We start from the raw sequence: 22,801 nt of genomic DNA on the forward strand, positions 1-22,801 counted from the left end.
CATGAAGGAAAAGGCTTGGAGATGTACTTGCTAAGGACCTCTCTGTTGTAGAAGGAGCTTCACCTAATGTGGATTTAGTTTATCCCAGCAGACAGATGTAGTTTTGTCACTTAAAAATTCTGTTTGTCAAAGTGTCATATCAGATAGAAGAAATCATTGGATTGTATCCCCTCTCCTCCCAACCCACCCAGTATAAACCTCCAAGGCTCCAGGGAATGTTGGACTATCCATTTGCCTTAAGAGTGGCGGCAATTCCTTTAAGTTCACACTGGTGAAAGTCTGAACAATGAATTTCCACAAGTTCAGTATCTAATCCCCAAATCCCCAAATGACACAAGTGAGTGTGTGAAAGCTAAATCAATCAAACATCTACCCTTGATTTCACTTAGTATTTTAAGCAGTTATAAAGCCAAAAGGCCAAATAGTTTTCAAGTAAGTGACTTTTATTTTTCTCTGACATTTCACAGTCAATTTCTACAAAACTTCAAACTTCCTCAAAAGTATTCACATTTGGTAAATAAACCTCTACCCTAAAGAATTCACTGGAAAAACACTCCAATATATGCACGAGTTACTTCTCTGCCGAAGGAATCATAGTAAAGTCCGACAATACCGTAATCAATAAAAAGCAACAGGAGCATAATAAATTACAAATGTCACTGAACCCATTCTCATAACCACTTCAATCAGCGGCTTTTCCTGGGTGTGTTTCAATACTGCCCACACCATCTGCCAAAACTTCTCTTAAGGGTTGGTTTGAGCTAAGAATGGCTTCTCACTTTCAGAAAACAGCTTTTCCACAGTATTTCATACCAGATCAAGCCACACATCACGGAGACCATCACTACTTACAGCCTTGTGCTACCAACGGAGATCTTTCTGGTCAATTCCGAGGCTCCTCCATTTGCTGATGTGGCTTCTGGCTCCAAATGTCTGCTAGCCTCAATGATCTCCCCTTCCACTATCTAGCTTCTCTGCTTGGCTTCATTCATCTGCATACTGCTCCACTAGGGCAAGAACACCCATGCTAACAGCCTAGAGAGACTTTCAGCACTAAGTTGCAAGATCAGAGAAGAGCTGGGGCTGGTGCTGCTTCTCCTGCCACTCAGCAGTGAGGATCAATGACGGCTTTCATCATCTTTTACTGTGATGGGGGAAATGCAAAACTTAATCTAGGAAGACAAGTCCAAGAGACGTACAGCTCCACAGAGGGTTTTTCCGATGGAATAAATTTGGTTCTCAGCAAGCGTATTCAGATTTTTGACTCAGTAAGACTCATGACTGGTGCCCAGGCTGTTCTGAATGCACCTGTCTCTATGGCTTTCCTGCCAAACATATTCTGCCAAAAAGGAAGCTTCCTAGCATGGTGTGCAGAGCAGAGCTGCCATAGCACCACACAGATTCAGGGGAGGAAAAGGGAGTGGGCCAAGGGAAAAATACTAAAAGGAGCTGAGTCTGCTTAAAAACACACTTGCTCGATTTTTGAAATTCTTTCAGGAAGCAAATGGCAGGTAGTAATTCTGCAGTAATCAGGAGAGTCTAGAGATTTTACTGAGTTGTTTATTTCTAAATTGGTCATGTCTAAATCATATGTGTTAGAGAACAAAATGCAGGCAATTCGAAGCCTTGTAATTTTAAAACTATGTTAGAGTTACAACTACCTAGGAAATATGAGCGTTAGCTTCTGGCCTTCAGAGAACATTTTCCTTGCAGGAAAGATTAAGTTGGTCATACAGAACTTCCTATTAAGGTAATCTGTACAAAGATTTTCAAGAGAATGAAATTTTTAAATGGGAGGATAAAAAGTTGGCAACATTACTACTTAGAAATCTAGTTTACAATGAGGCTCAAAGTGTGTGTGTATCATCTGTAAGTTCTCATAATACTCTGTTTCTAGATGGACCTCGTAAAGCCCACCACACCTTTGGCTTTGCTGCCAAAATCCCCAATGCACAAAAGAAACACGGAAGACTGCTCCACATCATTGTGATGTGGGACAACAAATGAGAACTCTGGATGTGGAAGAAAAAATGGATAACAAGAATGTTTTCCGATTTTTCTGGACTTATAGGTCATAAACTTACAATGATTTTAATTCAAAGTTTATCAAGCATAATAATCATTTCTTTCTTCTTTTGTAAAAACAAATGGGAAAAAAAGGTGGCAGCAGAGGGTTGACTTGTATTACACTATCGGGAATCATAAAGCTGTCTTTAAGATTTTCACACATAACACAGGTTGCATTGTTTCAAAAGAAGGGGGGGAAAAGCATAAATTACCAGACACTTTTGGCTCCTGACCAAGAGATACTAGCCATTTCTCCCTTCTTCAGACTCTAATTCAAAAAAGCAGTTCATCAATTGTAGTTCCAGATGGTCCAAAATCCATTCCATACTTTACAAATCTGAAGTATTTCGACTACCAGTTTAAGTGAAGAAAAATCTGGCTTGTGGTTAAAGTCTAAGAGATAAATGGCACTACCCTTTCCCCTTGACTTTCAAGTTTAAGAAGACGAAGCTTTAAGTGATTAAGTGCTTGCACCCAAGGATCAACCAGTGCCCAAAGCATTTTAGGTTTCTTCCAAAGGGCACAATGCCTTGTGGAATGCAAACACCCTCCTGTTATTTTCCTCTGTGACTATGACCTTAAAGGGAGGAGCCACGAAGGGCACCGTATGTCACCTAGTCCTTGGCTTGACAGGTGTCACTCTATGCTCACCTGTGCCACTGCATTCGTGATCATGGTTAGTGAGTGGGATGGTGGGAGGTGACAGCGAGAAAGGTCCCACACGCTCATCTCCCCCGCTTTGCCCCGGATCCATCTAAACGCCTACAAGCTAAGGAAGAGGGACTCAAGGACACCCAAATCTGAGGTCCTCAGTGGAATGGAGACAAAGGAAAACTGCAGAAACCACAGGTTACAACAGCAGCCCAGTATTCGCATGTGGCTTTATAAGTGAACCGCTGAACAGTTTAAGTTTAGAAGGAAAGCTTTGGGGAACAGAAGATGATGGTAAAAGAGTTCAAAAGAATCACTCAAGTAAAAGGAAAATTTGCCTTCTATGTTATATGTCTGGCTGATCAGAGAATGCTTCTAGGTCACTGCCAGTGTGACCTGACCCTGATGTTAAGGACGCCTGCAGCCTGGCCCAAGCCTGAGGAGCCCTGCTCTTGGCGGCCTCTATAAACAGCCGGGTCTGCTCCTTCAGCTGGTCTAGTTCCACCTGAGTCGCTTGGTTCTGACGAATCAACTCCTTGGTTTTCAAAGTGATCTCCAGCAAACCAGACTTGTGCAGGACCACCAGGGTATTCTGAAAGCGCCTGTGTTTACTCTGCCGCTGCTCCGCAAAGCCACCCGGGCTGCGGCAGAGGTGCTCTGCGGCCCACAGAGGTGAGCTGTAACTGGCCGACAGTGGGGACAGCGGGGAGCTGCTCTCTACCCCATGCAGCGTGCTGTCTGATGCGCAGACGGGGCTGGCGGGGGAAGCAAAGGTCAGGCTGGGAGCTTTAGCCACGTGGCTGCTGGACACGGGCTGAAGAGTCTGTGGACTTCCACCTGCCACCAGGGATGGCACACCCCGGAGAGCTGAGTCCTCGGCAAGCCTGGCACTGGGGGGCGCTGGCGTCGGGGGCCTGGATGGCACAGTGCCAGTCTTGGTTGGCTCGCGAGAAGACAAGCTTGGCCCCAGTCTCTCAGTACAGACCTTCTTCTGCGTTCCACCTTCTCTTTCTTCCGGGCTGAGAGAAAGGCCCCTTTTGCCTGGGTGTGGGGCTATTTTGGTGTAAGAATTTAGAATGGGCAAGTAGTTCCTGGAGTCCGACTTTTTTTCACCAGCGTGACAGGGGCTGACGGGAGACGGCACAGGTGGATGAAGGAATAAGAGCTGCGGCTGTGCCGAGATCACCTCAAAGGAGGGCTGGACGGTCCACGACTGGAGCTGGGATGAGCTGCCGCCCTGAAAACCAAGGAAAAAGGCAGCAAACTACTCGTTACCTGCTGCTGTCGAAGGGGCAAAGCACATACTCAGATATGGATAACAAGTTCAAGTACAGAGCTTCCCTCACATACGGGGCAGCCCTCCGTGACATGACTTTCAGCCTCATGAAATGTGGCTCAAAAATCCATTTGGGTCTGAGATCATGTCTTGTTTTCTTAAGGGAAAACAGCCATTTTTATTCAAGTGCTATCACTCAAGAAAAAGACACTATCATAGGTTGGTGAAGTAATGACACAGTCAAAGTCACAAGTGAGGCAATAAAAGTATAGATAATACAACTTCTCGGCATAAGTTAAAATGTGCTAATCAGGAGACTATAAATGTGACTTTACCCCAAATTCTATCTTCATTCAGTTATATCTGGAACCTCTTTTACCTGAAAACAACTTTTGATTAAAAAGTTACACATTGTCGGGAGTCCATGGGCCCCTGTTTTTAAGGCAATGACACCCAGCAACCAACAAGCTCTTCAAGGTGAAAACAGCCACCATGTATGAGTGAGTTCTATAGGCTGGCACTGTGTGTGCTGCTTCACATGCACTGTCTTATTTAATCTCCACAGCAACCCTATGAGGCAGTTATTAGTTATCACCTCCCTTCACAAACAGAAAACTGAAGCTCAGAAGTTGCAATAACTTGCCTTCAGTCACCAAGCTACCAAGTGATGATGCTAAGATTCCATCGTATGACTCTAAAACCAATCCTAACCATCCTGCTAGATCACTTTTGTTACACTACTCCTCAATCACACATTTTTATTTTTAATAAAAGTACGGATTCAGACAGAAATCTAACAAAGAAGGGCGTGGCTACTCATCTCTAGTATTTAAACGCCAGTGCAATCCAACCTGGGCCCAAGATAGGAGCGTACATGCGGCCAGGCAGACGGACAGCCTGACAGAGGCTCTCAGCCTTGGCAGAGTCATCTGACTTAGCTGAGGAAAGCAGCGGACTGCGCTGCCATGTGGCCACACCGACGTGTATACACTTCAGCTTCCTGGATGCCTGGCTAGGAACCTTAGGTCAAGTTCAACTATAGTTCACGTACTGCACAAAAGCTAGAATGACCTGGAGAGTTCACTCTGGAGCCCTCCTGGTGCTCAGATACTCTGGGATGTACAAAAGCAGGCAATGGTGGACCTAGCAATCACACTCCCCTGCCAGAGGAGATACAAAATCAGGGGTCTTTCAAAGACGAGATCAGCCTCATCCTGTTCAGTCAGAAGCAAAACTTCAGGCTGTCCCCCTGGTCACTCATGCTGGGCAAAACGATCTGGAAAATACCTAACTCATTGCTTCTGCAAGATGATTGCACTGGACTATTCTTCCTAACGCTGCTGTTATGCCCACTGAGATATTTAGCTTATTTGTTCTAATTATTAGACTTTACAATGTATCATTCTTATTGAAATCAACTGAGGGAATACCCGGTAAGATTTTAGACTTGGATAGAATCTCAGGATCATTTCAAATAAAGCCTTCATGTTAAAGATGAGAAAACTGAAGTCCATGGTGATTACGTGCTTGTGTGCAAGATCACAGTCTGGTGGCTGAACTGGAAATCAGACCCTCACAAGAAAATTGCCTAAAACCAAGCAGCATTAATTAAGACGTTATATAATATGCAGAGATTTTTTAAAAGTATATAATTTTTTAAAATTTGGAATGTGCTGGATTCTAGCATATGTGAAAAAACAAAACAAAACTGCTAGATTGCTCCACTAGGTCAGTCTGCCCCCAAGCCTGCTGTCTCCCGAGCAAGCCCAACAGCCTTCCCGGTGGGTCTCTGTCCTGAAGTAGCCGGCTCTGCTGGAACAGCCCACTCACCCCTCAACTGTGGGTGTTCTCAGCCCTCCGGAGCTGCCAGCGTCGCCTACAACAATAAACACAGACGCATAAGAAAAAGTGACCGGGGCCAGAGAGGAAGGCAGAAGAAAAAGAGCAGGAGACAGAGGCAGCTGCTCCGGTGGGGCCTGGACAATCTCATCTGGGCTCCATTTCATGTCTTTTTTCTCTCAATGTTTCAACAAGGAAAGCTATGTTTCCAGTTGAGAGGTGATTTGCCAGGCAAATATCTTCAATTTCTTTTTTCAAACTCAGCAGGTTGCCTTGTTGAAAGGCAGTCTGAGTTCCTCAGCAATAACTAGGTAACAGTTAAGATGCTAACTGTTCAGCCTACAGCCATGTTCATCCACCTGAGGTAGGAAGGCTGACAACAGGAAGCCAGATTTCAAACTTCACCAGCTTCAAGCAGCCTCACAATGGACCCACGCGAGAACTCATCTACTTCAGAGCAAAGTAGGGTAAGGTTTAATGTTCTCTTTTTTGGGGGTGGGTGGTAATTAGGTTTATTTCTTTCTTTTGCATGCCAAGAATGCACTCTACCACTGAGCTATACCGCGCCCCCTGCCCCAGGTTAAATGTTCTTTAACCAAATTCATATGATTGAATTTTCTGTTTCAAACACTGGGCTTTACTTAGATTTTCATCTAAATTTTCTTTTCTTTCATATCTAGACAATAATCACGTAATTTGCATAGTTATGTAATAAGCTTGAAACAAGGTATTTTTCAATTTCACAACAGTGATGCTGTGTGGACTCTGAGGGTATAGCCATACCTAAATCAAATCTATGTCACCAATGACATAGTTCTGGCCGATTCCTAAGGAAATGCTCAGAATGTAACAGGAGAAACATAAAATTGCTTCTACTTCTCAAATAGTTCTAAATTCCCAGGGCAATTCAAATTAAAAAGAGATTTTCTTGTTTCTACCCTAAATTCTGCCACATATTAGAATGCACTACGGAAGCTGGGACACTTCTGCTTGGTTCCTTTAAACACGACTACAGTATTCCAGATCCCTTTGGACAAACTAGTGATATGGAAATAAAATAGTCTTACTGTCTGGAAAATGAGAACATGTGTCATGACTCTTGTATTCCTTTTTAAAACACTGTCAGGAGTTGAAAGGAAACATCCTCTTCCCAGGACAGAAGTAAGCACTGGCGTGGTTCTGGTGGCCCGCTTCTCACATCTCTCCTTGGCAGAGATGGAGAGGCTCTGTGCACAGGAAGCTCAGAAACTCTAATCTGCAAAGAAATTACAAGAGAGAGCAGTCCCCCTCACCTGTTTGACCAGCACGTTCTTCATGACAACCATGGGGGACAGTGTCGGGAAGGCACTGCTCGCAGGCTTGGAGCCCGGCCTTGGCCTGTCTTCTCGGCTCCAGCCTAAGGCGCTCAGCATGTCCTCGGACTCCATCTGCTCCGCCGAGCTCAGGCATTCTGAGCTCCCATCTGCCGGGCAGAAGAATGGTCAGTTCACTCAGGCCCTAGGGGAGGGGCTCTTAACCAGTCCTTCTGGGGAGCAATGGACTCCTTCCAATCGAATGGAACATTTGTGATACACATTTTTGTGAATTTTTCTGAGGAGGCATTCAGCTTTCATTGGATTCTCAATGGGATGTGTAATTATTCCTCCAACCCCAAAAGACTCACTGCCCTAAGACAGCAGACCTCCTTTCCAACTCTCTTAGAGACAAAAGCCTGCAACAATTAGGGTTCGCGTGAAAGTAATCATCACCAGTCTACAGGAGAAATTGGTGAAGGCTTCAAAATTAGCTTATTACTTTTAAGAACCTGTTGTTGAAAGGGGAGAAGAGCGTGTGTGACCTGGGACAGGATTAAGCCCTTCAGAGGCTCTGGGTACCTCAAGACGTAACAATAGTGACAACGATAAAAACAAAACCAATCTATAAAACCTCAAACTACCTCCCTGCTGAAATTAAAATAGCTTCCTCTTAAGTTTTCTAATTGTAAAATTCTAGATAAGTTCAGCAAGAGGAGGTTTATAGTGTCTGTCTTTGTCACCCCCCTCCACCCAGTGAAACTAACCTCCTTTGGTAGTATCCTAAATGCAAGCTGAGTGTGCCTACTAGGGAGCCTGCACAATGGGTGATGGAAAGATACTCTCCAAGGCAAAGAAAAGGAGGTTGCCCTACGTGAAATCCATACAGAAAGGACTTAATTAGCACCCTGCTGGAGTAAAACAAGAGACGGCTCTAACCCTGCTAGTAAGGAGGCTGGGAACACCCTAAATGCTCATCAGGACTCTCAGAGTAATCTGGATGAGGCAGGACTGGAATGTGACTGTAATTTAAGAGTGCAACTCTCAATACCTGCATTTAATCAGAATCTCCAGAGACACGTTTTAGAAATTATGGGTGTTGGGGTCTTCCCCTCAATCTACTGAATTGATTTATCTGGTGTCCGGGCATGTGTATTTTCACAAAGCACCACAAGTAATTCAAAAGTGTACCTCTAGTTAGAAAACATTAGGCCAGAAACAAAGGGCTTCAGAAGCAAAGTGCATATCTAGTAAACAAATCTTGGTTTCTAAATGTCATTCTGCACAAAAAGGAAACCAGGGCTCCTTGGAGAATGGCTGATGCAAGTCTTTGGCAGGGAAGATACAAGATGAGCCTGGACATCCTATTGTCCCAGAAAGCAAGGCAGTGCTCACATACAAATGGGGACATGTCAAAAAGACATAGGTGCTATCTAGAATGGACTCCGACTGGCCAAATGTGGTCCAATTTGAGTATCAAAAAGAGTAATGATAATGGACTGACAAACCAACTTACAAAAGAATTCCATGAATCCACAGTGATGCTCAAAAAAGAGGGTGGAGGGGGAATGTCAACTAATACAAGAACTGATAGGATTAGATGACCATTTTCAAACCACAAATGCAATAACTGATTCAGGCAAGGATCATCACTGGATGCTAAAACTACTGTTCAAGAGTTTGCTGGAGAAAACAGGATAGTCACACAACCTCAAAGTAGCATACCATGAATTGCTTATTAATTAAAAAGACAAAAGTGTACTTTTAACAATAAAGGAATCTGGTATACGCTTATATGCTCCCTTAACCAAGTGACCGACCACAACATCACCAAAAATAAGACAGACTTAGGAGTCTCCTTATGTTGTGATGAGAAGGATATAACATTAAAAATGCAGCCTTCTGATTTTTTAAAAAGTGTTTATCTTGATTCGAATGATGGGGAAGCTACCAGAAAAATCCAGTGTGAAACATTTTCTAAAACAAGTGACCTAACTCATTCAAAAAATGTCATTGAAAAGAAAGAAAAAAAAAGCAAGCAAAGAAAAGGGAAGATGAGGGAGCTGTTCTAGACTAAATAAGACTAAAAAGACATGACCACTGAATGAAATGCACAACCCTTAACTGGATCCTGGACACAAAGCAAACAAATAGACAAAAAGACCAATGGCTATAAAGGACACAGGGACAATGGGGAAAATCTGAATCTGGACTGTAGCTAATTAATAATTGCAAATTACATCATATCCCAAGCAACTGGAATGATAACTCAGGCAGTGATAAAATCTCTGGCACCTGGCCCAGATGTGACTAGGGGCATTCACTTTCTGGGGCATAATGAGATTGATTATTTTTAATACCACCTTATGTCTGAATTACACAATACTTCTTAAAGTATGTCTACATACAGAATAGGAAACTTTCAAAAAACTATCCAGACATTGGGACATACTGAAAAACAGCTGTCCTGACAAAGCTGAAGTTGTTGGAAGCAGCACCAAAATGTCAACATACTGGGAATAAGAGGGGGTAGGATTATAGACGTTTATTTTCTTCTTTGCATTTTCCTAAATTTCTAAGCTTCTACATATTACCTTCACAATATGAACAACAGCCAAAAAAACAAACATACTAAAAGAGAAAAAAAAGAGAGAGAGACACTAGGCCTACAGTATTTCCCAAAACTCTCTGATCACATGAATCACCAGAGACACATTCCAGGCCCTCCCCTAGACCCTTGACACCACAATCTCTAGGAGAGGAGTCTGGTGATCAGTGCATTTTTACCAAATGCCTCAGATGAGCCTTATGATAAGCCAAGCTTGGGAAACAATGCTAAACAATAACCCAAAGGGCTATAAGCTGGCCCTCCCTTCCCTAAACTGTCCTTATTCTAATCCCTCGGACAGTGCTCTGTTCCTCTCTGAGCAACTGTCTATTTATAATTTGGCTTCTCGTGCAGCATACCTACAGGGAGAAAACACACTAAATTAAGGACGAGAGAGTTCTAGTTTTCCTAACAGCTGCATTTCTCACTATGAATTAATAAATCAACATGATGGATTGATTAGTCTCTGTGGGGCTGGATAATACAAATCTTCCTCTGGGAGAGGGCTCCATTCTCAGGATGCTGACCCAGCCAGAATCCCCTGGAATCACACCTCTGCATCCCCTGCGCCAAAAATGTTGCCACTAGAGCCACATTCAAGCCATTACTCTGGGGGAAAAAAAGCCTCAGCACAAAATTAAAAGATTTACTGGGTATGCAGCTAGTACTTTTGGGTAAGGTTTTAAAGACAAACTAGTGAGGGAAACTGTTCTGCTTTCTTGTCTCTAACAGATACTCAGTTTGGAATTGGGCCAGGGAGTCTCATAGTCCAAATACAAAATGCAAAAATACTGGCAGGGACTGTGGGGGGTGGTGGGTATTTTTAAACACAGCAAATTACCTTCTTAGCAAAAAAGTTATCTTAACAAATTATACATTACTTTTGTTTAACTGGTTACATGTGGTGATAACATGTTTTTTTTCCTGCAATGTAACTATTACTACAAAAAAGGAGGTAAGACAACAGAATTATGAATATTTAACTTTTTTTTTCCAATGACCACTTGCCAAAGTTGGAAATGTAAGATTTAAAGATGAGAGTCTGAGTCGAAAAAAGATGTTAAATCATTCCTTTAGAACTAACCCCACTGTGACTCTGACAGGTGCCCCATGTAACAGAACTACATTTTAAGGGATCAGATAGCTAATTCTCCTGTGGGCGAAATCTTCCCATCCTTCTCACACAAAAGGAAGGACGTTTTCCAGGCAAATTATTCACTACAGTGCAGAAAGGGTAAGGTATTTTTAACCTGAAAATCCAGAGTCCTTATCTGACTCAGCTGCTGCCATGCCAAGGTGACGAGCCACCTTTTTCATCTCTGTGCCTTTGCTGAGTTTGGCCGAGAGCCTCCTAGGGCCCTCTCTGGATGGGTTCTTCCTCTCCATGTTTTACTGGGCTGGAAGTGAACGCTTCGGTACTCTTTTCATCTGGAGTGCCCTGTGAAAAACAACAATTACATAAGAAGCCAAGGCCCGGAGAGCTGAGACAGGTGATCCAAGTGGTGAGTAAAGTAAGGGCAAAGAACACCGGCCTCACCCACTTCCTCTGTGTGCATTTTCTCAGAGGTCTCAGCTGACAAAGGCGACAAGTTCACTCAATGGTAGAACGGTTTCCACCCAAAACGAGGTTCACCGTCTGTCCTCTCACTGCCCTCTAATTCCATTACAAATGCAAAGCACACAAACCACATTCAGTGGAAGCTTTGTAAACTGCGAACAAAGGCACATTTGATTAGGCTTTCTGAATAATCCCCGAGGGAGGACAGGAGAGGTGATGCCCACCTTGGACCAGGCTTGCTTCCCAGGACACATCTGTAGGTGCCCAATGTTCTGCACCTCCCAGAGTGTAGTTTCTCAAATTAACCTTTCACTGCTTTGGACAAGGTACTGAACAGAGTGAAAACAACCCCTTATACATGCATGTTACATTTTGGCTTAAAAAGCAGTTTTATGCACAAATAAGATCATATATAATAGTGCTCTGATTCCATAAATGCCCATAACATTACTGCTGTTAAGGGTCTCTCACCTGAGCCTCACAACATCCTCCTCAGTTGCTATCCCATTTTACAGAGGAGGAAGTTGAGGCTCAGATAAGTTACATTCAGTCACGTAAAAATATTTATCACGTGCCTGCTATAAACCACGTATCATGCTAGGAATGGGAGTACAGTGACTCAGATAGACCTGGTTGCCCTCTTCCTGGAAAGAAGCCTAGCTTCGATCCAGTGACACATAGCTAGTCCACAGCAAATCCAGAACTAGGCTAACAGTGCAAAGCATGAGACCAATGAGCCCTTCAATGAGCCAGCAGAGGCTGAGAACATTCCAGGTATTTTAACAAAGCCCTTTGAATCGCCAAGGAACGGCAGCTGTAAGGGCCACATGGTAAGAACACAAGGATGCTGAAGGGATAAAGGAATCAGGTGGCCAACAGGGAAAACAACAATGATAATGTAACTGGGTAAGTGCTATATCTGAATGTCTGTGTCCCTCCCCCCAAATTCATACATTGAAATCCTAACCCCCAAAGATGATGGTGCTAGGAGGTGGGGCCTTTGGGAGATGGCTTAGTCATGAGGATTTCATCTCACAGGATGAGTGCCTGACAAGCGGTTCCAGAGAGGTCCCTAGCCCCTTCCACCACATGAGGACAGCAAGAAGCTTGTGACTGGAAGAAGGTCTTCACTGGATCATGTCGGCACCTTGATCTTGGACTTCTAGCATCTAGAATTGTGAGAAATAAATTTCTGTTGTTTATGCTACCTGTCTGTGGTATTTTGTTATGGCAGCCTGAATGGACAAAGGCAGTATGTTTAAGCAAAGCCTGGTGGCGTTTTTATTCACAATCCACTTTCAACTCCATCCATTTGTCTTTCTGAGTAGAGGGAACATGGGCCCCCTGCCAAACACTGTATGTGAAAAACCCTGGATATGCCAAGTGTGAACATTTCTGCTAATACAGGATCTAGTGAAGAATATCAACTACTCCAGAAGCAGAGGAGGGATTCAAAATAAAACTAAACAGAAGACAAGAATGCTTATAGGCATCCCTGAGTAACCCTCTTACTTGCACTTTTGCATCAGTAGAAGTGGACTAAAGGGAACTCACGCTGAACAGAATGAGACTGAATTTTAAACATGGTTCCAAGTAAAAATTATTTTGTACCACGTCTAACTCATTTAAGGGTAAGCGTCCTCATTCAATCCATGTCAAACCGAGTACTCTTTGACAGGTCACATTCAGTACAATGAATATGAGAGAATCAATGCATGGCGCTATGCAAAAGCAACATCTCTCTGCTGGATGGCTATGAAATTTGACAGCATGGACAATCCAGTTTAAAAAGCAGGATAAAATGTAAAACTATCTCTAATTAAATCTGGATCCTTTTGTAGGAAACCCACAAATGTATGCAGTTTCATTTTCCTGAAATAATACTGTCTGAAAGTGAATAGAGGGCTTCCTCAAAATGGAAGCAGATGTCACTGGTGGATGGGCAATTAGACTTCAGTTTGACCCTGCTGTTGACTTAGATTAGGAAGGTAGCTCATGTCAGCTGCAACTAATTAAAAACCTGACAAAGTTTCACTTTAGCTTATGAAACATGGATTATTTTACAGGCATTTTAGACAAAGCATCCCAATTTCATCAACAATCCTTGTGGCAAGACAATGAAATAGGTCTTGCTACTGTTATTAAAGTACAGTCAACAGAGCTATAGAAAACACATAGGAATTTATCTGGCTCATCTTGACATATGGGTTAAAAGGAGAACAGATGTTAAAACTTGAGATGCTGGGGAATTTGTGGCAGTTGGAAAAAAAAGAATGCATAATCTACTTTAGAATAGTAAACTGACTACTTTGGATGTGAAAATGCTAAAAATACGAAAGCCTCTGTCCTAAGTAAAGTTCTCTTTGAGCAGCAGAAAGCCTTAGTGTCCTAGGGAAATTTCAGTGGGAAAGGGAATGAAGGGCTACTCGCCATCTTGACCCGTTCTCGCTGAGAAAGGCACTTCCCTCGCTGGAGTGGCGCTGAGGGCGTCAAGTAGCCTGTGAACAACAGACCATTCACATACAGACCAGACGAGGCCTCAACCAGAGAGCAGCAGAGTGATGGCATTTATTACCGGTGCTCACAAACCCAGGGCCACACCAGTAGTGAAGTCTGAAAACCTCAAGGTTTTTTTCCTCCTTGATATTATTTTACCGTAAAGTTAGACGCTCATAAGCTGACTGGGGGTTGAAAACCGGTTACCAAACTCATACCCACTGTGCCATCTCTGCTTCCTGGCACAGACTGGAAACCACCACCACTGCCTCACAAACACCTCAGACCTCACGTGCCTAACTCTACATTAGGAGGACTCCAAGTTAAGCATCCCAAACTCTCAGAATCAACCCTAACTGGGCCTCTTATAAGTGCATATATAATACAGAGTCCAAAAGGTTCCCAGAGAGAACAACACACACTGAAACTCACAATGGAAAGTAAATTAATAAATACAGAGGTTTATACAAATAGGTATAAGATAAAATTCTAACAAGTGCTCCACAGTACTTGGCTCTTCCGCTATGAACTTCTTACATTATAGAGTCCAATTATTTGTTTGTTTCTTCAACATCAGCGGTTGTCATCTTTGCAACCTCAGACCCCAACAATTAATGTGTGAGGTATTAGACAGAATAATAAATTCCAACAAATCTTCTGTCCTGCTGAGTCTTGCTGACAGCTCCAGCAGCTTAGCTGTCACCAAAATACCTGAACAGCTTGAAGGTCAAGAATTTCCAAACACCATGGTCACCTCAAGATCTAATGCCCAGGTCTGGTCTCCTGCAGGAAAGAAATATCTCATCTACCCCTTATTCTAAGTTGAAACCTCAGGGGTAAATCCAACAACCAAATTAAAGGCTGGTCTCATCTGCACACAACCTCTACTGAGACTCAGGCCTGTGATAAAAAAGAGATCCAAGGTTTACAAGGAAATGCTGTTCTCGGATCTCTCCTTTTATAGATACTTGGCAACTTACCTGAGACCTCAAGTTCCCTTTAAAACATGTCACATGTATAACAGGCATGCATGGATAGAGGTGTGAGGTGAAAGCCCCAGCAGAGGCTTAAATACAATAAAGAGACAAGGCCATAGAAAATTAAGGCCTTACCACCCAGAAAGCCATGAGTAACCCCAGCTGGAATTATAAATACATTACTAGATTTTCTCTGAAGTCATTTTCTCTTGGTCTTTTCAGAGATATTTCTTGATATTTTCAGAGATACCATTCTGGGGGAATTTCTGTGTATTTAAAAAAAAAATAGGAAAAAAAAAACCCCTACCTAAATCTCTAATATACATCTTCCCCTTCACATCCATTTCCATACTCCAACTTGGCTGCAAATTCACGTCAAAGATCCTGAACTCCGACTCCACACAACATCCTCTGTTTGGAACCAGGTATGGCTCACTCCATTCTCCTCTTTCAAAAAGGAGGTAAGATTAGAGAACTTCCTCAAATCCCCTGTTTCAAGAAGGGCTCACAGTAACAGTGCCCACCCCCCACCCCCATTCGCACCAGCCCACGATGCATCTGTGCCAGACAGCAGGAGCGCCCTCCAGGCATCCACCAGCCTGCCAGCTCAGCAGGGCAGAACTGGGCAGACCCTAGGACTGTGCTGTGACTGGCATACCACTAGCCTCCCAGGGCAAACGCCCAGGCAATGCGTACTGCCAGAACTTGGGCAATAACAGAGAGCCTGGATGCAGCCTGTGCCCTGGCCTGAATCAGAGCTTCCCCCCAACCTACCTACTAACCACTAATTCCTTATTGGCACTGTTCACCTTCTCTCCCACCTCCCCACCCTGGCAGCACTCCTGGCAAGCTGGTCACCCAGGGGAAATAACCAGCAAAGTGGGTGACAGCAGGTCTCTGAAATAGCACACCTGTGCCCCGGGCCCATAACAGGGCACTGCTCTCATCCCCAAACAGGAGGCCCAGGACTCTCACAGGGTTACCAGCTCCTGCGCCCACTCACCTGCCCCTTCCTTGCCCCTCTGCTTACAGCCCAGCCTCCAGGCTCTCCCCCGTGCCAGGATGCCCTGCAGGCTGTTGCCCCCAGGAAGAGACCAGGGCCCACTCGCCCTAACCGTCTTACACCACCTGTTCCCCACAAACAGCCCCCTCCTCACCCGAGATTCCCTCTCCCACGCAGTCTCGACCCTCGCAGCAAAACCGACCAACTAAACGGGGGTGGAACATACCACCCCCTGCTCCCAGCATTTGGCCCTCTGTCCCCCAAAAGTCCCGGCTCTCCCTCTTGCCTACCTCGCTTCCCTCCTTCTCTCCTACTCCCACCTCTCTTCCCCACGCTGCTCGCGCAAACCCTCTCCCTCAACCCGTAGCCCTCCCTCTCTCACCTAGGACCCGGGTCGTCGCTCCGCGACCGGACGACCCGCGGGTCCAGTGGCGCATGCGCGAGTCCGGCCCCGCGGCTCCATGACAACCTCGCCGTCGTCGGGTCTCAAGCTACCCTCCCGCCACCAGCCTCCCGCCCATTTCTCCTCCCTCCGACTCCGCGTCGGCTTTCGCGAGGCACGTGACCCGGCTCGGAGGACCCGGCACCACCGAGACTGCTAGCTGTTCTCCTAGAAGAGCCGTTGGAGGCGCACGCTGTTCCCGCCTCCGCCGGAAGACGACGTCGGCACGGACGTCCCTAAGAGGCTGGCGCTCTGTCCGTGGAAGGCGGACGTCTCTATGGTCGGAGTCTCAGGCCCTGCCGCCATTTTGTACGGGGATCTTGAGCAACTAACAACGTGGGGGCGCCGCTCCGAGGCGGGGTTTGGAGACACCGGGGTGGGCCGGCTTCTAGCCTACAGGGCAGGAGGCGTGATTCTCCTGCGGGCGCGGATGGAGGTTGGCCGGGAGAGACGGCTCTCTCGGTTTGTACGCTAGGACGCCGTTAGGGTTGAGGGCCGGGACAGGCCATGCTGACTTGCACGCGAGCCCGTGCGGAGGCGTCGGGCGTGGGCGGGCAGGCGGCTTCGCCGTCCCCTAGGCCGGACGGAGGCGGGCTTGGACCGCCCCGCGCGCTACTCACGTTGTTGCCACGCCTGTCGCGGCGGTTGGTTTGCGTTCACTTTCACCCCTCTAAACAGTGCTTCACGAGGCAGGGACGCAATCTGTATTTTTGTTGGATGACTTCATGTCATTTGACGAGTGACTCGCTTTGTTCTGTGAGACTGACCGAGGTGTTGGGTTTTACAGGGATCCTGTTTCTCACGCCAGTTCTTGAAATGTCACAACGAATACACGTGCATCAGTTTAAAAAGGGATTGAGATTAGTTGACGTTCTGATGCGTTGACTCAGGGTGAATTTAAAGCTTGTTGGCTAGTCGAGGCAAATTCTAGAGCTACCTTGTCCAGTAGTGTACCCACAAATCACGGCGGGGGATTGAAACTAATTATAATTTAATAAAAGGAAAAAATTGTGTTTCTCGTTTACACCGTCCACATTTCAAGTACTCAGTAACCACGTGTAGATAATGGCTACTTTATTGGCCAGCACAGATTATAAAGCACTTTGCTAGTATCACAGTTATCTTGGAGGGCGCTGATCTAGATGATGGGACAGGGGGAAAATCGCCCTATGTGGGTAGTCCAAGCCTTGCTAAACGCTTCTAGGTCATGGGTAATCACATTAGTCCTGCAGACACAGATAATGCTAATACAGTACTAGGCATGAATATTAGCATAAGCTCTACCAGCAAATAATAATTGAATGCCTGCAGCATGTTAAGTCTTTTCTTTAGGGGATGGAGGGAGTGAAAACTGTGGTTAACAATTATCAAGTAACTAAGAGCCAGAGAGCTTTACATGCATTCCTCTACAAATTAATGAGGTCGGTGTTACTAACGTGACCATTTTATTGAAATTTATGCCCATAATGACAAAACTGCTAGGTCCTGGATCTAAACCACTAAGTCATATTGCCTCTTTTTGAGGCAAAATAGAACAATTTTTGCCTTCAAATGCCTTAGAATCTGATATGGGAAATAAAGAAATGTTCTAATAAACAGTATGAGAGAGAATGTGATAAATGCCAAAGGATTCTGGACAAAATCTAAATAAAATCAAAGGAGTAAAAAATAACCTTGCTGTTGAAAGAGGAAGAGACTAGTAGGTAAAGCTTTAAAGAGGACAGGTTAAAAACAAGATATACAGTAATGGAAGTGAGTGAGACAAGAATGCATACCAGCCAAAAGAGAATAAATGAAATAAGCAAAGGCAGGATTATTTTAGTCCTCCAAAAGTGCAAATAAGTCAAACTTCCCTGATTTTATGTATCTTATGAACAGATAGCCATGCTGTATCAATTTGAACTTCAAAGACAAGTTTGGTAATGGAACCCAATGAATCAGACTAATTTACGCATAATTTTTATTCACCTACTCTATGGTTCTGTCTAATTAAAGACAGAATAAGCAATTCATGAAAATGGATAATGAATATTTTTATATAGCGAAAGCAATGTGTTTTTTTTTTTTTTTTGCTAATTCACCAGGGTTTATAAATCAGCATCTTTTTTTTTAAACTTTTTTTTTTTTATTGAGTTATAGTCATTTTACAATGTTGTGAAGCATCTCTGTTGATAGTTTCCTATCAAAGTGCTGTGAGTTCTCTTCATCCTTCCTGTCACACTCTTGTCTAGGCTAAGGTTTCTGTAATGGAGAGTGGTTTTCCAAGCCCCCTTTCTTTTTTTTTTTCCTTTTTGTGGCGACCAGCCCCCTTTCTTCTTGCTGTAGAGTCCTTTCCAGTTGAGTCCTCAGCACCAGTTGTGGTTTGACTCATTTTGCCGCCACCACTGCCAGCAGGGGGAGACCTGCTCCCTTAAATACTGCACTTAGGGATTTGCAAATAGGCTTCTTTTCCTTTCTGCTGTCATGGAGTGCCACGGACTGGAGGTCAGAAGCTACATCTTTGCCCAGCCTACTACTTTAAGTTGTTAACCTGCGCTGCCCACGTGAGAATTTGAGTTTTCAGTCCTGCACAGGATGTCATAAAGAGCTAACCTTGTGCTGAGTTTTACTTGAAGATACTATAAAGTGTACATTTATAATTATATATAATTTACAGTATTTATAAATAATTCTTTAATACTTATTTTTATATTTAAAATTGAGTATAAATTAAAGCTATTTTTAAAATTATTTAAAAGTAATTATAATAGTATAATAGCAGTGAAAGTATGCAAAAAAAAAAATCTGGTTTCAAATACCAGCTCCTATCAAAATCATTGTATAAATGATGGAGCATTTCAACATCTTCCCCCACTTATACCCAGGAAGGAAGATAGGCCATAATCTCACAATTCAAAAATTGAATAATTTCTGATTTATGAAAAACTCACTGCATTAGTCTTTTCCAGTTTTGCCAAGGACCAGTGAAAACATCACTACAAGGACTGGCGTTAGTTCTTGGACCAACACTTGGGGAGCATCTTTTTTTTTTTTTTTCTGAACCTTAGTTTCTGAACCATCTGTAACATAGTTATCTTCTTGTCTGAATCTGGCATCCGGCATTATTGCTGCTGACCCCTTCACAGTTTTTAAGGAGGATACGACGGAATGGTAGGTGTGTGTATGCCCAAAGGTCCCAGCGCCATGGGTCAGTGAGAGGAGGGGAGAGGGACCTACAGGTCCCAGGCTGGCAGAAGCAGAATTGTGTGATGACAGCATGCGTGTTCCTTTTCCCCTTAGCAGTCAGGTGACTAGGCCCCGCCAGCCAGGTTAGTTCTTGGCTCATATTTTTAGGAATATCTGGAAGGGCAGAGACAATAAAAGGACAACATTTTGGTTATAGTCAGGGTGTTAATATGTAGGCACAGGATCAATTTCAGGAACAATGGAATCCTCTCCCAAAGAGCTCTCCATCGTGTTGCCCAAACCTAAAATTCCTTTAAGTATAATTGCTTAAAATGGAAATACCCTAGAACCCAAGATAAATTGTCTCATAATAATTGACACAGAGTGCTTACTATTTCCAGACATTGTCCTAAGTGATTTGCCCAAATTTATTCATTTAATCTTCCTACAGTCCTGTGACATGGTTGTGGTATCATTATCCTCACTTTACAAAGGAAGAAATTAAGGTGAAGAGGCCACGTCACTTGCCAAGGTCACTGGTGGTAAGTGATGGAGCCAGGAATTGAATTCTAGAGTCCTTGCTTTTGGCTGCTCTGCTAGGCTGCCTCTACGTTCAAGTGGAAATGGTGCTACCACACCCTTTCCTGCTGTGCTGAGGATGAGGCCAGTCAGGAGTGGGAGCCAGAAGGCACAAGGTACAAGCCATGTGGGAAAGGATGCCCGGGGTGGTGACTGGGCACCGTAAAGGCAAGTTTGCAGAAAACACCTCCATCTGTCCTCTCTCGCACTCTGCACATGCCGGAGATATTGGTTGTGCATGGGGGATGTGTATGCTGATTTCAACCCTCGTATCTTTCCAAACCACTCAGCAGCTGCCTTGTTAGATCCCCTATCTAGAATCTTTTTAGTGGAAAGTTTTTTTTGATTTAAAAAAATTTTATTGAAGTATAGTTGGTTTACAATGTTGAGTTAGTTTCTGGTGTACAGCTAAGTGATTCAATTTTACATGTATATTCTTTTTCATATTCTTTTCCATTATGGTTTATTACAAGATATTGAATGTAGTTCCCTGTGCTATATAGTAGGACCTTGTTTATTTATTTTCCATATAGTATTTTATATCTGCTAATTCCAAACTTCTAATTTATCCCTCTCCCCTCCTTTTCCCTGTGGTAGCCATAAATTTGTTTTCTATGTCTGTCTATTTTGTAAATAAGTTCATTTGTACCATTTTTTAGATTCAGTGTATAAGTGATAACATATGATATTTGTCTTTTCTGTCTGACTTTACTTAGTATGATAATCTCTAGGTCCATCCATGTTGCTGCAAATGACATTATTTCATTCTTTTCATTTCATTCTTTTTATGGCCGAGTAGTATTCCATTGTATAGATACACCACACCTTCTTTATCCATTTATCTGTCAATGGAATTTAGGCTGTTTCCATGTCTTGGCTGTTGTAAATAGTGCTACTATGAACATTGGGGTGCATGTGTCTTTTAAAATTAGAGTTTTCTCTGGAACTATGCCCAGGAGTGGAATTGCTGGATGGTGTGGCAACTCTATTTTTAGTTTTTTAAAAAAACCTCCATGCTATTTTCCATAGGGGCTATACCAATTTACATTCCCACCAACAGTATAGGATTCCCTTTTCTGCACATCCTGTCCAGCATTTATTTGTGAACTTTTTAATAATGGCCATTCTGACAGTGTGAGATGATACCTCATTGTAGTTTTGATTTGCACTAGTGGAAAGGTTTTTTTAATGTGTCATCTCCTCCCACTGAATATGAAATCTTTGATTTAAACTCACAACTTCTCTGTTTCTCTAGATGACTCACAAAGCTGTTCAGTTGTCCCTTTATGTGAACCATTTGATTTTTGACTTATAGATTCTCCTTTGCCTCACATCTCCCTTCTGAAAACAGCTTTCAGATCACACCTGAGTTCCCTGGTGCAGGCTCACCAAAAGGCCGGAAATGCAGGCCACCATTGCAGAATGCCAGACAGAGCTGGGGCTCTTCAGTGGAATCTGACCCTCCAGTGACAGGAAGCTGGCTACAAAGCCTAAGATCAGGGGCTGCCTCCGTACAGACATTAATTATTCCCAGAGTTGAACACTTTCTGTCTCTTGTGGCTTGATCCAGACTGGTTTGCACTGTAATTTCTTGGGTACCCATCTGTCTCCCCCGCTGGAGTCTGAGCTCCTTCATGGCAGGGATTATATTAAATGTTTTTCTCCCACAAAGCAAATTCTACAGAGTAAGTGTTCAACCAACTTGACACCACTGGACCTCAGATTCCTGAACATTTAACAGTGGGCTTACACATCGCTGACAGGACTCCAGAGAAGAAGGACGCCACCAGCCAGGGCAGTGAGTGGCTTCCAGGGCCATTGGTGCAAGGGCCAAGTGGAGATCCCTTTTTCTGTGGTTGTTTCTCTGACGCACTCTGGTCCTTCCCCACTCCAGGCCCTTGCACACAACTGTGCGTGTCGCTGGGGCATATTGAAGAGGTGGTGTGAAGGTAGCTGCTGACAGGTTTGGGGGCACTCTTGTAAATCTGGCAAAGACATTCCAGAGCCTCTGTTGCTCCTTGTACCCACCTCTCCCCACCCCCAATACTTTGCTCAAGAATGCCCTTGAATCCTCCTCCCTCACGTTTGATTTGGCTCAGGGCTGACTCTATTTGGAATTCCATGAAGAACTTTACAAAACCTCATAGTAAAGATGATGGATACCGTGGCTTTCCTTTGCAGACGGAGAGATGCCCGGGAGCTGTGCACACCAGCACCTCTCTTCCCAGCACTAGATAGGCAGGGCGGGTGCTTTTGACAGCCTTCACTCCACAGGTTTGGCCAGCTGGGCTCAAGTCAGCATTACAACAGCCTGGACGAATGGACACCAGATGTTGAGTTGAAGCCTTGCCCAGTTGTTCATCAAAACTACTTGGTTGATTTTATCTCCATCTGATTGCCTAATCCCAGAGTCCAAGATCTTAAAGTTAAATCTCAAACAGGAGACTGAAAAGCAAGCAATTTCTGAAAAAGAGTTAAATGTGATATTTGCGGGAATAGAGTGGGCAGATAGTCTTTTTTTTTTTTTTTAATCTGGGGGGTGGTCCTTTTGAAAAGTCATATGAAAAAGATGAGGACTCTTGCTTTCCAAATTTGAAGTGGCATTTAAATTTAAGTTATTTTCTTAATGTCAAAGAAGCTTTGAGACATTCCTTATTCATTCTCCAGTGCTTTATCAGGTTTTCAGTCTGTTTCAGAGACAACGATGTCACTACCTATAGTGGAGTGGGGGTCTTTACAAAGCAGCTCATTTGCCTAAAATGTCTGGGAAATCACATCCAAAGAAATTACTAAAAGCATTTTCCTCAGGTATAAAAGGGTATGGTTTATTCACCCAGAACTTGGGTTT

General features: G+C 43.9%; 1 protein-coding gene across 8 annotated transcripts; it reads right to left on the bottom strand.

Annotated features, from left to right (window-relative positions):
• Nucleotides 1–422: 422 nt before the first annotated feature.
• CIPC (CLOCK interacting pacemaker) lies at nucleotides 423–16,306 on the bottom strand. 8 transcript variants are annotated; one of them, XM_010947908.3, is made up of 6 exons: nucleotides 16,150–16,301; nucleotides 15,072–15,211; nucleotides 11,271–11,387; nucleotides 10,984–11,171; nucleotides 7,126–7,295; nucleotides 423–3,955 (listed from the first exon to the last, which is right to left on the bottom strand). In XM_010947908.3, exons 4-6 carry the CDS (start codon nucleotides 11,117–11,119, stop codon nucleotides 3,065–3,067), a joined length of 1,197 nt encoding a protein of 398 aa, XP_010946210.1. In that variant the 5' UTR covers nucleotides 11,120–11,171; nucleotides 11,271–11,387; nucleotides 15,072–15,211; nucleotides 16,150–16,301; the 3' UTR covers nucleotides 423–3,064. The 8 variants fall into 8 exon arrangements, with proteins under 8 accessions (XP_010946210.1, XP_010946209.1, XP_010946216.1 ...); XM_010947907.3 differs by having other exon boundaries at nucleotides 11,271–11,443; XM_010947914.3 differs by lacking the exon at nucleotides 11,271–11,387.
• Nucleotides 16,307–22,801: the final 6,495 nt, after the last annotated feature.

This window comes from Camelus bactrianus, chromosome 6, assembly GCF_048773025.1.
Source record: "Camelus bactrianus isolate YW-2024 breed Bactrian camel chromosome 6, ASM4877302v1, whole genome shotgun sequence".
NCBI classification, from domain to species: domain Eukaryota; kingdom Metazoa; phylum Chordata; class Mammalia; order Artiodactyla; family Camelidae; genus Camelus; species Camelus bactrianus.